Here is a 15,000-nt window from a genome sequence, read left to right as displayed (position 1 = left end):
GCAAACATTAGGGCAGGGCTACAAAAATTTTTAAGATAACATATTCATACTTTTTAGTATATGTACAGCACTCTAAAAGCCCATAGTTATTTAACACTCAAGAATTAATTTGTACTTTCCTAATTCTTCTTGGAAAAACAACCTAACAAAAAAGCCTGAACAGGGCTGTGACCCCGTGGGAAGCCCATGATGGAGTAGCTTTCTTGTGGGACCTGTGGACCCACAGGAGAGTGAAGCCCACTGAGGAGCGGGTTTGCTGGCAGCACTTGTGACCTCACAGAGGACCCGCGCTGGAGCAGCCTGTTCCTGAAAAACTGCACCCAGTGGAAGGGATCCATACTGGGGCAGTTTGTGAAGAACCCTGTGAGAAGCATTCACGCTGCAGAAATAGATGTAAGATTGTCTCCCCTGGGAGGGACCCCATGTTGGAATAGGGGAAGTGTGGACTGGATGAGTGAACAGTGAGGTGGCTTAAAAACTGGCAGAATGGCAGGTTCCATAGGGTTGTAATCAGTGGTGCAGGGTCCAGTTGGAGGCCTGTTACTAGTGGTGCCCACCACTGCTCAAAATTGGGCCCAGTTTAACTTCTTCATCAATCACTTGGATGAAGGAGCCTCCTCAGCAATTCTGCCAGTGACACAAAGCTGGAAGGAAGTGGCTGACACCCTGGAGGGCTGTGCAGCCCTACAGAAGGGCCTTGACAGGTGGGAGAGATGGGCAGAGAAGAACCTTCTCGAAGGCAAATGCAGGATCCTGCACCTGAGGGAGAATAACCCCATGAACCAGTACAGGCTGAGGGCCAACCTGCTGGGAAGCAGCCCTGCAAAGAAGGACCTGTGGATCCTGGTGGACAACAAGCTGTCCATGAGCCATCCATGAGCGTGCTCATCATGTGCCAGTTGTGCCAATGTAGCCCATGGTATCCTGGGGTGCATTAGGAAGAGCATTCTCAGCAGGTTGAGAGAGGTGATCCTGCCCCTCTACTCAGTCCTGGTGAGACCACGTCTGGAGTGCTGCGTCCAGTTCTGGGCTCCCCAGTACATGAGAGACATGGGGCTCCTGGAGCAGATCCAGTGGAAGGCAATAAAGCACCTCTCTTACGAGGAAAGGCAGAGGGAGCTGGGCCTGTTCAGGCTTGAGAAGAAATGACTGAGAGGGGACCTATCAATGTCTCTATGTATCTGAAGGTGGGGTGTCAAGAGGACAAATCCAGGCTCTTCTCGGTGGTGCCAAGCAACAGAACAAGAAGCAATGGGCAGAAATCAATGGGCAGGAAGTTCCACCTAAACATGAGCAAGAATTTATCTACTGTGCAGGTGACTGCAAACTGCAACAAGTTGCCCAGAGGGGTTGTACAATCTTCCTCACCGGACATATTCAAGAACCCTCTGGATGCAATCCTGTGCCATGTGCTCTGGGATGACCCTGCTTGAGCAGGGGGGTTGAAACAGACGACCCATGGTGGTGCCTTCCAACCTTACCTACTCCTCCAGAGGAAGCAGCAGCAGAGACGTGATAAACTGACCACAATCACCCCTTCCCCTCCCCCTATGCTGCTGTGGGGGAGGAGGGAGGGAAAAGTTAAGCACAGGAAGAAGGGAAGGCGAGGTGTTTGTAAGTTTTGGGTTATTTCTCATTATCCTACTTTGATTTAATAACTAATAAATGAAACTAATCTCCCCAAGTTGAGTCTCGTGTTGCCCACAGTGGTAATTGCTGAGTTTGCACACCAATGTGCAAACATTTAAAGTAGGACTTAACTTTCCCTACTGTAATGTTAACATTTAAACATTGTAATTCTGTAAATTAACTCTTTTTGAAAATTACATTGTTAAATGTGCTATGGAAACAGAAATAGAAAATAACTGGGTTTAGTTTTATATTACAAAGTTTAAAAGTTGAAATTCAAGTAGTAAGGATTAAAATTATCCACAAATGCAGACATATTGTCAAAATCAGAGGAATATTTACAGATTTTCACAAGGAGATACCCAGCTCATGTGTTTAAAAGGTTTAATATTTTAAAAGGTACTGCTGGAGTAAAATACTATACGGATGTTGTGCTTTCTGTGACTGGGGAGACAGTTACCCCAAGTAGAATGAGAATCCCAGTTTTAACAATCAGTTATACTGAAAGAAATACTAAAATAAATGTGTATAAGTGCTATTATGTAGGGAAACCGGACGACAACCAAGATTTTTTGATACTATTTGGTTATAGGCAAACTAAAACCGGTATTTTCAGATAGCTTAATAGCTTTTAAAGTCTTGATTAGGAGGGTTTTATCATTCATGTATATCCTTGAAAACAAATCCTCACCACATCTGTCAAAATTTGGTAGGACTAGATCATTCCATCAAGAGCTCACAGAAACAAGATAATATACTCCAGAAACAATTTGTGAAAAACTCAGATCCATATTTCATATCTGCCACAAAAGCTCATCAGAGTAATAACCCTCCTTCTCCTGGGTGTTATCCTACCATCTGCTGCTCTATTACTTATCTTTATTTTGCAACTAATTAACAGCATAATCTTCTAAATTCAGCAAGTTAATTATCATTATTGTGGTCTTTGCAGCATCATCAGTCCTTATGAAGTCTTGTCTCTCCACCCCCAGAGAACATGTGAAAATGAAGAAGGTTGTGAGAGGGTCTGTTTCTTTAGAGTAGGCTCATTAGGTGTTTGCTGATTAGCTCGGCATGCAGAGAGACAGGTCAGAAGAATTCTGCTGAACACAAGGTCCCATGCCGGGCTCCAGCAAGTTAATGTCAGTTTCTGAACATTTGCCAAACTGCCCTCTGTCACTTCTCGGTAGAAACCTCTGCGGAAAGTCTACTGGTTGCCCACTGAGTGCAAGGTATTTCTCATTTTGTGACAAAAGGTTTTTTTATATGCAAAGAAGGAGACTGAGGAAAACATTCAGTGTTAAAGCAACTTTTAAGTTCTTCAGAAACTTCTGCAGTACATGCAGAAGGGTCTGAACATTAAATCTGCATTCACAAGCTCTACACCCAGAAAATGATGTTTTACAGCTGCAACTCAGGCCTCAAGTTTCATACACCGAAAGCATACAATTACAGATCTTCTCACAAGAAGATCAGAAGCAATTCTGCAACATTTTGAATCACACATCTTTATCTTAGTGACAAAGTTTTTTTTGTTTTTTTGGTTTTGTTTTCTTAAAGACAGCTATTTCATCTACTTCTGAGCCTCTCTAAAATATCACAAAACTGACTTATACATTTGATATTATTAAAGTATGTGAAAGTTAGTTTCTTTGGCATAACCAACATGGAGTCATGTCAGAAAAACTGACAATTTATATTAAGTGTGCCATAGAAATCTGAAACTCATTTTCTGTGCCACAGAAATCTCAAACTCCTGTTGAATGTCATTCTCAGTACAAGATAGAAGGGTATTTTCAAAAGAATAGCAGTAAAAGACAGCTTGTGTCTGAATAAAATCCCTAGTCATTTTACACTTCAGTTCTACAGCTAGTAGGAGAAAGAGGATCCAAGAACATTCAAAACTATAGTAACAGTGCCTTTCACAGGTGTGACTGGACCACCTATATTCACTACACTAACTTCACCTCAAGGGCAATGAAATTAAAATGCAATCTAATTTCATGTAATTCTTCCACAGTTCTGAAACACATACAGCACTGTACATGTTTCTGTGGTGAAGCAGACACTAAGATTATGCTTAATGCACTCTTCCACTAAATGTCAGCTGTTTCAGTCAAGAGCCTCTTGCAATAATGTCACCAATCATAAGGATTTGGCTCACTGCATAGCCAATTTTTAATTTTTTGTCTGTCATCATTTTATGATTTTTTTAATGACTTTTTTTTTCCTCCCAGTCATTAGTCCTTGCAGTTGACATGTATTTTTCTATCTGCTATTTCACTCAGTGAACTGTTCCCAAATGCAACTGTCCCTCTGAATTCACATGGTCATTTAGTGTCAAGCAACTTAAATAATAACCAGAGAAAAAAAGACTATTTCAGAAAAGAAAGAACAAAGTTCTAGAGGTGACATCTCAGTAATTTGCTTTACATGAGTAACCAAAACTGCCATGCTGAAGGAGTTTGATGCTTCAGATTGAAAACTGAAAACATAGAATACACAGTTTTGATTATTAACTTTGGATACTCTAATCTAAAACCACTTTCAAAAGCTGTAAGAGAGCCCATGTACCAAAGGAAAAAGTCTCCAAAAGTTGCACACAGTGGGAAAAATTACTCAGGAAGTATCTTAGTTCCCTTATCCTAAAAAGCATTTTAAGACTTATGACAGCTGAAGAAAAATTCTAACTGTGGTCTAGGAAGGCATCCTATGCCCATTACCAAAGATGTCTTCTACCACTTATTTCAAGCTTTAGCTTTTAGAAATAAAAATATCAATTGGTTTTACTAAGGTTCAGTCATGACTTTATAAAGAAAAATGTACACTGCTCTTTGTACAATTTGGTATATGCAGCTCATAAAAAACCAACAGGTATTCATAAAAATAGAGAAAAATGTGTTGTTTTCATGCTAATAAAAATCAATAAATTATCCAAATATTTAAATAATTAAGTTTCATATCATTAGAAAATAATGGCACTACAATCTCTAATTTGACTTTAATTAGCTCTCAATTTCACTTAAAAAAAAAGAAGTTACACAACAGTAGCCTTTTGTAAGCAGGTAAGAGAGAAATGAATGAGCGATAAGGAATGAAATCAGAACAGGAAGTGCTTTTCTGACTACAAAACTACATCAGCTCCTTGAAAAGTCAAGCAAGACATGAACTGCAGAAATAGCCTCTGCAAAGAAAGGCCCAAAGCACAAGAGCCTTTCTAGCCACCTGTGCTCACTGATGGCTCATATTCAGCTGGCTGCTGATCAGCACCCCAAGGTTGCTTTCTAAAAAGCAGCTTTCCAGACACTTTGCCTCCAGCCTGCAGTGCCGCCTGGGGTTGTTGTGACCCAAGTGCAGGATGAGACACTTGTTGAACCTCATACAACTGTCCTCAGCCCATGCATTCGGCCTGTCCAGATCCCTCTGGGAGCAGAGCCTGCAAATCAACGCTCTTGCCTAAACTGGTCATGTGTAAACTGACCTAGGGAAGGCTCAACCCCCTCTTTCAGACTGTTGATAAAGATATTGAACAAAACTGGCTCCAACACTGAACCCTGGGGAACCAACTGGATTTAACTCCATCACCACTTTCTGGACTCAGCCATCCAGCTCTTTTTTTACTCAGCAAGGAATATGCCTGTCTAAGCCATGAGCACTCAGTTTCCCCAGGAGAATGCTGTGGCAAACAGTGTCACAGGCTTTCGTGAAGTCCAGATAGACAACACTGACAGCCTTTTCCTTGTCCACTAAGTAGGTCACTTTGTCACAGGAGCCAAGCAGGTCAGTGAAGCAGGACCTGCCTTCCACAGATCCTATCTGGCTGGGTCTGATCCCCTGGTTTTCCTGTACGTGCCATGTGATGGCACTCAATCATCTGCTTCGTGACCTTCCCCAACACAGAGGTCAAGATGACAGGCCTGTCATCTCCCTGGATCCTCCTCCTGGCCCTTCTTGAAGATGAGCATCACATTTACATTACATTACTCTGGTCACCTGGGACCCCTCCAGTTAGCCAGGACTACTGGTAAAAGATTGAAAGGGGTTTGGCAAGGTTTTTCACTAGTTCCCCTAGCTGCATAACCTCATAACACCCATGCAGTCCTCCTGAGTCGCCTGCCCCTTCTTCCAGAGGTCATAAACTTTCCCTTTTCTCCTGAGTTCCAGTCAAAGCTCTCTGTTCAGCCAGGCCAGTCTTCTCTGTTGGCTCATGTTCATCACAAGGGGATGGCCTGCTTGTGTACTTTTGAAATTTTCTTCTTAAAGGATGTCCTGAACTCCTTTGCCCTTCAGAACTGCCTCCCAGCATGAAGGAGAAATGTGGCTATGGTAGGGAAAGGGACATAGGATGTATTCTCAGCGTTCTGCTAACTTAACCATACTAATAAATCCATAAATTGCAGTATACCATTAACACTGTTCATTTATTAACTGTCAAAGTAACAGCTTGTATTTCGACACAAAATGTGAACTATTAACAAAATAAAAAGTAAACTGTAAAACTAAATACTAAGTCTTCTGTTAGCTTAACCAGGAATACAAGTGAAAAATAAACCTGGTTACCATATCTTTGCAGAACTGAGTATGTAGCAAGCAAAATTATTTTCAAGAAACACATGAAAAAGAAGGGGTTTGATATCACTAAGATCTAAATTTTAAAAATTAAATGGAACTTTGCATTTAATAAACCATCACATAGCTGCCAACAATACATCACATGGCACAGAGAGTTAATCTTCCTGTTTGGAAGCTGTTCTACATAAACATTAAGTTTCTCATTAAATTGCTTTTATTTTCAGAGTGATAAGAAATTAAGTTTTTTATTTGTGTGAATAGGCACTATATAAAAGTAAATGAGTGTAAGAAATATACATAATTCTGATATTCCTGAATTCTACTCATGCTTGATATTAAGTGACAAGAAAGAAGAAATATTGCAAATACTCTTTTTACACTCTCACTTTAAAAAAAAAGATAAGCAATCACTGAAGTGCATATATTAGCTGAATTGTAATGAGAAGGCTAATGAGATTGTTAAATTTTAAGATAAATGATCTTTGTTTTTCTTTGCATTTGAGTGATTGCTTCTTTCAACTTGAGATCAAAGTTTTGCCACATCCCTTCTGCCCTTAAAAGCTTTTTAAGAGCAAATCACTCAGTAATACACTTAAAAACCTAATTTCTTGCCCATTTGAAAAATTATTTGAAACCATTTCCTCCTGAATTTCACAAAGCAGAATTCAGAGCATAAGTCTCTTAACTCTAAGACACGCATTTTCTGAGAAAACAGTTCTTGTTTTCACTGTCTTACATTTTTCTTTCCTGGATTTAAGGTAAACTTAAAGGAGCAAGGAGTTTAGTTAAAAATCTAATGCATTTAAAAGAATGCTTAAAAATAAAATCAAAATGGCCATTAAAACCAGAACTAACATAGGCTGAAATTGGAAAAAGCGGTAAAATAAATGCAGCTGTTATTATTCTGCTTTTATTAAACCTGTACTTGCAGAATTTAGACTAACAAAAGAAAACTAAAGCTGTTTTAAAAAGCAACAGAATTTAATTAATTTCTGAAGTTATTCTTCTTGAGGAATAATGGAGTTTTTCACTTACCAATTTAGCCTCAGACTGCACTGGCTGTGGGGAGGAAGGCCCTGGGATTCCTGGGATACTAGGCACCATGGTGACAGGTCTAACAAGCTGACCAGATAAAGTATAAAAATGAAGAAAACCTGAGTATGTTATCATAATAGAGAGCATATGACAACACTACCCTCTGAAGCCAAAACAGCTATCAAGGTGCTTATAACTAAGATCTATGCTGCACTTATGCAAATCTGCTCCACTTTCAAATTAATATAGCATCATGCTTACTTACTGGAACTGCAGCAGGGACATGCACATTAGAATTTGTGATAGATGCAGGAATAGCAACAGGCATGGTTTGTCCATTAGGAAGATGTAACAGCAGAGGAAAAGGACCTGGAACTGGACTGAAAAAGGAATGAACTATATAAAAGAAAACTTATCCAGAGAAGAGAACAAGTTTACACATTATTTTAAATTGGTTTGTTTCTTTACAGCTGTAATGTAATATTCATTTGGAGACCAAAAATATGAACTTAGTGATGTGGAGAACATGGCATTATATCTCACATGTAGTGAAAGTTACATGTTTCATGTGTAGTAAAGCACCACACTACACCAAAGCATTTCAAATTCATATATTAACTGCAGAAACTCTAACTGAAAATTAATAAGATTTTCAAATTCTGCCAGAAAACATTTTACTAAAATTTATGTAACTTACACTACTGGTCTGTTAGACGACGGAGCCTGGGTAATAACAGTACTAGAAGTTGGTGATGGTATTGCCTGTTGAATAATAACACTCGAGTCAGAACTCGTAAGCAGTACATTAGGAACTTGTAGTGATGCTGGACGAACTATTGTTGATGTAGGCTGTGCAGTCTGCTGCAGTGACACTTCCTGAGAAAAAATAAAGGGTAATCAGTTTGTAAAACACAATTACAGACCACTAATTCCAACTGTTAAATGAATACAGTTTGATGGAACATATCAGAATTTCAGTAATATTACACAAGTAGAATCAGTTATACAATTAAAAACATTCAAAAAACTCTCTCTGGATGAATCATTTAAACCATCAAAGTAACATTTGTTCCAACAACAGTGATTTTAGCTTTATGACAAACATGGCAATTTATGCTAAGGCGACTATTACTTATAATTCAGTTTTGATCAGATTTTAATTTTTTTTCCCCAACAAACCCATGGTGCTATCAGCACCATCAAGTTTACCCACACTTCAAATAAGGAAAATGTTTTATGGTGTCCTTATGGGCATTTCAGTTTCAGTCCATTGTTCTGGCTTTAAACAAGAGAAACAAGAGTTTTATGGTTCAGTAATAACGAAAAAAAAAAAATCTGTTTTTTTAAGCTTTTATCCCTCACCCATAAAGGTCTCTTAACTAGAGTGATAAAGATATTTGGAGTGTTACATTTGGAACTCTGCAAAAACATATGTGTATCCTGATGCAGAAAAAAACTTTTGAGTACGGGATTTAAAACTTTTTTCGGTGCAAATAAAGAGTAGACAGAAATGACCATAGTTCTTACCTTAGCAATCAGGTAAACTACATTATCAATTGAATGTCATACCTACATTTGCTATTTCTGAAAACCTGGAAGGCCTTATTGTAACCAATGCCTTCCTTCTCAGAAAACCCTTGATATTGCCAGACTTCAAATTTACCTTCAGACAGGCTTTTTATAAGTTATTTATTCTTTTGACAATACCTACTGCAATCAATGACACATAAAATCACACTAAGACCAGCAGACTTTTGCTCTGCTATTAAACCGTAATTCAGTGAGAACATCTCATACCTGTATCATACAGGCTGCACTGATTTTTATTTCCTCTGAATTAAGCTAAAGTTTTGAAAATTAATCCACAGAGCTTTAAGTGCTAAGGTCTTAGCTCCCTTAACAGATTGCTTTTCTTTTTGTACATTAACGTAAAATGCGTGTCCTCCTCTGAGCAATTTGTAGAACTGTTAGTTTGCAGGCAAACTGCGGCCATCACAAAGGAAAGGACTTTTGATGAAATTTTCTCCCTCCAACAGCTGGATTTGTCATCAGGATTCATTAGTTCATTCAGCCTTTCCCCCATGGGACCTAAAAGACTATTCACAGTGAATGAAGAGTTTTTGGAGACTAACAGTGAGCTAAGGAAAGCAGGAATTTTTTCTTTACTATCAATCTGAGATATAATATTTGAACACAGTACCTGGAATTACAGATAAGCATTCAGTAAAAAAGAAGAAAACATCCAGTATAGAACAGCAGAAACAGAAAAAAACAGAGGCCAATGTGTACTCTTAGGACAAGATTAAATACTTCTTTGCAAATCAGGAATTCGGTAGAACAGCTATACGGATCTTACTCAGTGAGAAGAGTCGCAGGGAAAACATAAATGAGACCGAACTGCTTGACTGTGGGACATTAGAGGAAGGCATAAGGGGAGAATATTTGCCTTGATAATCTTCTGGCGATGCCCAATTCAGAAATTAGCGTTGTGACATTCTTCACTGGTTTCAGCTTACCCTTTCCTGCCTGCTGTTTGCCACTATTACCTCTCTCATTACTGTGAGCAAGGAGCCACTAAAAAGTCCATTCCCATTGTAGGATCTTTACAGAGGAACACTCATATTTGCCTCTAACAGCCAGCTGAAGTCTTTTCCTTGTTCCTCCTTCCATCTGAAACATCTTCATACATGGTAACCACATATATAGAAAAGTATATGCATCATTATAAGTGCAGGTATATGAACACTCCAGAATAAATAGCTGCCACAAAGAAATTCTGAATTCCATAAAAGAGGAGAAAAGGACAGTTGAGCAAAAGCAGCCATGGAGCCATGTATACAGCTTTAATACAAAAGTGCAAACTAACCAGATATTCACACACTGTCAAGAACAGCAATGCTATAACAGCCCCTTCTGAGTAGGTTTGTCCCAGTGGCTTCTCTACGTACCTCTGTGTGTGGACGGCGAAACAGCTATCAAAAGATACAGGAGGTCAAGAAAAGAAGTGCCAAGAGGCAGCATGTGCAAATCTCTCAAGAACAGATAAGCTCCAGAGAAAACCATCCTTGCAACCCTTCATGAATTCAGAACACCAGCTGAATCTGTATGCTAGCATGAACATGCTACAAAATTCAGACAACATTCAAAATTATGGTGGCTCTTATATGCAAAAAAGGATTACAGGACTATATATACACTGGATAAAAAAATGGACACTTGGAACAACTTTCACAGAATCATAGAATGGTTGAAGCAGGAAGCGACCTTTAAAGATCATTTCAGTCCAACCCTTCTGCCATGGCTATGAACATCTTCCACTACATCAGGTTGCTCAGAGCCCCAACCAATCAGACCCTGAGCGCTTTCTGAACACCTACCTGGAAGTCACTGGCATGTCAGCAAAACCTTCTACCTCTCAGCAAGCAGCTGGGGTCTCCCAACTGTTGCTGCAACCAGGTACGGATGTACAAGTGAGTAAGTAAGTTATGGCAGTCTGTGAATACTTCTTTGCTATTCCTAACAGCAGCTTAATTAACAGGTGTTCTAATAACTACTGACTGTAAAACTGGGTCTCTCCCTGGCTTGAACCCCTAACAGGAAAAGGCCAATTTGCAACTTTTAGACAAATTGCTCTACGAAAACCAGATTTTAGCAAGAGTCAGAAGATGCATGCAAAAAATTCTGAAATAAATCTGTAAAATTCTGAAAACGGAAACCTCACAAACACAAAATGTTATTAAAGACTGTTTCTGTTCTGGTTAAAAGATCAAAAATGATCTTCAACTATTAAAGAAATAACACGTTTATTGATGAGTGTGTTTATGCAGAAAAAGTATTTTCAGCTTCCTCTTCACACTAACTTGCTCTATGCTATGCTGAGAAACACATGCAGGTGCTAGTGACTGCAACAGCATGGCACTAACATAAGCTGCAGAAGTATGGCTCTAAAGGAAGCTGACGTTTTACGAACATATAAAAACAAACCCAAAGGCCCACCAGTGTGACGGAAGATACTAACTGTTCACCAAAGCACTGTAGTAATGAAGTATAAATTTTGTCTGGAAAAAAATACATTGAAAATATACTCTGCCGAAGAATAAGAAAACCAGAGATGAATTTGCAATCATGAGACTAAGTCAAAGTGATCTCTACCTTTAGCCACCTGTACAAAAAAGTTTGAGCCTGTTCAAAGGTATTAGAAACTTACTGAAAGGACTTCTCCAACTCCTTTATTCTTGAAGCTAAAAGCTCACTGAATTGGAAACACTTTACAGAACAGGATAGCTACTTAAGTGTTTTCAGATGTACATATTTGCAAGTATTTTCTATTTAAAAGCAAATATCATGCAACAACTTTCTAATGCTATCAATAAACACACAGAATTCTTTATACAGAAAAGTACAGGGCCAGAACTAATACTGTAACTCATCATTACCGTAAGAAAACCAGTTTTCAAAAAAATAAGTTAGGCAATTAACTACCCGAAAACAACTAAGTAACTTTTAAAACTCTGTTGAGCTTTAGCCTTTAAAGTACCGTTAATAAACAATTCTAACATTTGAAAGCTCTCACCATTATTTTAAGTTTGAGACTTTGTATACTTCTAATGAAGTCTATTCAAAGTGGAATATCAACTCTTACTGAAGCCTAATAGATCTCATGGAACTTTTTGAAAACCAGGAAAAGAATTAAGCATTGTTTTTTAAGAGTCTCCAAGGAATTCTTTTGACAACTATAAGGAAAATTAGAACTGCCCTGCACACACGTTAACAGGTTGTAACCATTTGAGGCCATTAAAATATATTCAGCCAATGAAATAGTAACAGTGGCATACATATTTTAAAAACAGCTATGTCCTGGGAAAAAAAAATTCTCTCCTTCAATAAAACTAAAGGAGAATACAAAAATCTATTTGAGAAAACAGCAATACACTGCTCATATTTCTCCACTTCTGCAGGCCACATTCAGCAGCAGCACACTCCAAGCAGCACCCTCAGCCTTGCTCAGCTTGTCTCTACAATCAGACATCAGAACAGCACTGGTACATCGCAGCAGCACTGGTACAGTGACACACTGAAATTACATCATGAATAAGACAAGCTAATAAATACTGCCAAGCATTGACATATAATTTTCACTTGATGCTAATAGATACTGAACCACTACTGTATAAAGATATTAATACTATCTTCTGCCAAAATTAGACTACTGAGAATAGATATTTGCAGCAAAAAAACCCAAACTAAACTCTGAAATAAAGAAAACTTATGATTTGGACTGTGATTCACCTAATCTAAGCAACTCTTTACACATATTTCTTTAAACTACTTTTACAATTTTTGAGACTACATGATTGCCTTGATTGCCCATGATCACTCATCCTTCCTAACTAACAAAACTGAGCAAAGCTTTTTAAGGACAAATCTGAACGGAAACTGTTCAATTCTGTCACACACTTGAGGCTGTTCTCACATTGGTTCCAGTTGGCAGTATAAGAGAAAGAGTCGAAACTAGAGAGGTTCAGACTAGATCCAAAGAAAAACACTTTCCTCACAGAAACGGATGGTAGTGGAACAGGCTGCAGTGAGAGGCTGTGCAGCTTCTCTCCCACAGAGGTTTCAAGACCAGACTGTGTAAAGTATTGAGTAACATGGTCCAATGTCAGAGCTAACTCCTGCTTTGAGGAAGAAGTTGGACCAGGAAATCCTGCAGTCCCTTCCAAACTGAATTACCCAGTGATCCTAAAAAATCCTGCTGATTTTTGGGAGTAAAGTATTTACTGAAGTAAGACTAGAAGCAATTAGTAATTTCACTAGTTTTGCTTCATTTTATTCTTCAAGAGAAGTCACAAAATGAAAACACTGCAAGTCACATACTGAAGTGATTATTACCATTAAATCATTTATTTATTCATTAAAGCAGCAGTTCTAAAACTGATTTGACTACAACATCCTCTAGCAACAGACAATACCTCAGTCTTCTAGGAGTATTCAGGTAAACTCTAAATAAGCAAATGTCTGGGAACACTTTTAAACACACTGCTACATCTTAAAGAGTATAACATTTAAAACAAAATAATCTGGTGCTTAGTTTTGTATATTTTTGTAGAACAACCCCTGCTGTTCCACAAAACAATTTTTGGTAAAACACAGGTTAAACAAAAACATACACATGGAGAGTCCCAAACTGTTGATGTTACTTAAAAGAAAAAACAATGAAACAAAAAAAACTTTGAGGTTTTTTTAATAAATGATGATGCATAAACAGGAATAAAGAGCCCCTTTAGCGTTTTCTAATACTGCATGAATCTTAAATTTTACTTCCTTTCTAGCTTTACTGGAGGCAAAGAAACAACTGCAATGAACAAAGCTAACTAAGGAATTGGACAATTGACCTATATATACACCAAAATATGGCAAACGAAAACTCTCTTTCTTTCAACCAGCTAAGTGGTGTGGCTATTACCATGTACAACAAACTTACAGATCATCAGAAGATTCGAAAAATAAATTCCCCAAAGACAAAAATAAAGGTTCTGACCTTTTCATCATTGGTAGTAGACTCTGGATGAGGTAAAGGACTATCTTGATGAGTTGTCTCAACAACTGAAGGTTCTTCAATCTTATTTCTTATAATTGGTGTTGCAAGAGGAGACAGATCTAGAGGCATCTATGAGAAACAACGTAAACCAAAAGTATTCAATCTCCAAAAAATTAAACAAAGCAAGAAAATGTAAATGACTAAAGAGAAGTATCAGCCCATAACAACACAGAGGTGCTGATGTTTGAAAGACGATGTTTGCAGATGCATTACCAGTCAAGGGTATTTTACCAGCAGCTGCATGAACACCAACCTTCAGTAACGCCAACGGCAGACTAAGTATTTTCTTCTTGAGAATTAAAAACATTCCTAAAGTTTTCCTTTTCCAAGAGTCACAAGAAAAATACAGTTGAGGAAGAACTCTGTTACACTTTAAAAATTACAGCTAAAATAGGGTACTATCCTTCTATAAATTACTAGACCTCATGCCACAAAGCACAAAATCCTAACTATATTTCCAAATCAAGAAAAGCTACTATGGACAATTAATTTCAAGCTTATTGCAGCAAATAATTATTGAAAAAACAGTTTTTATATCCCTACACAGGTAAAATCCACTGGGACATCTGAAATGCTACAAAGAAATTAAATTAAAAAAGTACTTTAAGCAATACTATAGATTTGAAGATCTACACTCCTGTCTAGTCTGTTGTTCAAATACTTTTGGAAGAAATTTTCCCCAAAGCTCTCCTATTTAAGTTCTTCCAGATGGCTTTTTTTTTTAATTCAGTTCCTAGTTTTCCTATATAATATATTACTAATAGAGAGGGAGGACTGTTAGAATGTGAACATGAAATACTACGGGAAAAAAACAAACTACCAATCTCCTAGAAAGTGTGCTATTTTTCCACACTTTGCCCTGACTGTTTATTATATAACTGATGCAGAGATATGGCAGGACTAAGTTTCTTCTTGTAACAGAGAGGGCAGGTTGGAAAATTAGTATCAATTAAAGAAATAGACAAAATGTTTAAAATACTCTGCAATACTCACAACCTCCCCAAAGACAGTGGTGAACTCTACAGAAAAATACAGTCTTAGTAAATTCAGAATTGGTTTTACCATGTCATGTTATAAAAACAGCATATATCAATTAGAAAAAATAAAATTAAAAATCCAGGATTTGATATTGTTGTGGCAACAAAGCAACGGTGAGGCTTACC

General features: G+C 37.9%; 1 protein-coding gene across 5 annotated transcripts in view; it reads right to left on the bottom strand.

The window, feature by feature from the left end:
• ATF2 (activating transcription factor 2) overlaps positions 1–15,000 on the bottom strand; it is a 47,549-nt gene that overhangs the window by 17,939 nt on the left and 14,610 nt on the right. For 4 of the 5 annotated variants that reach the window (XM_027878443.1, XM_027878448.1, XM_027878447.1 and 1 more), the window contains 4 exons: positions 13,778–13,906; positions 7,934–8,112; positions 7,502–7,616; positions 7,237–7,323 (listed from right to left, as the gene is read on the bottom strand). In XM_027878443.1, the coding sequence (XP_027734244.1) occupies positions 7,237–7,323; positions 7,502–7,616; positions 7,934–8,112; positions 13,778–13,906 (510 nt within the window). The remainder of the gene's footprint in view (positions 1–7,236; positions 7,324–7,501; positions 7,617–7,933; positions 8,113–13,777; positions 13,907–15,000) is intronic. The other variant, XM_027878446.1, reaches the window with a different exon arrangement.

The sequence above is a fragment of the Empidonax traillii genome, unplaced genomic scaffold, assembly GCF_003031625.1.
Source record: "Empidonax traillii isolate 1590-97213 ecotype Southwest subspecies unplaced genomic scaffold, ASM303162v1 scaffold42:size1813164, whole genome shotgun sequence".
In the NCBI taxonomy this organism is placed as follows: domain Eukaryota; kingdom Metazoa; phylum Chordata; class Aves; order Passeriformes; family Tyrannidae; genus Empidonax; species Empidonax traillii.
The sequence above is the reverse complement of the archived record's forward strand: the minus strand, read 5'-3'. Positions and strand labels throughout refer to the sequence as shown.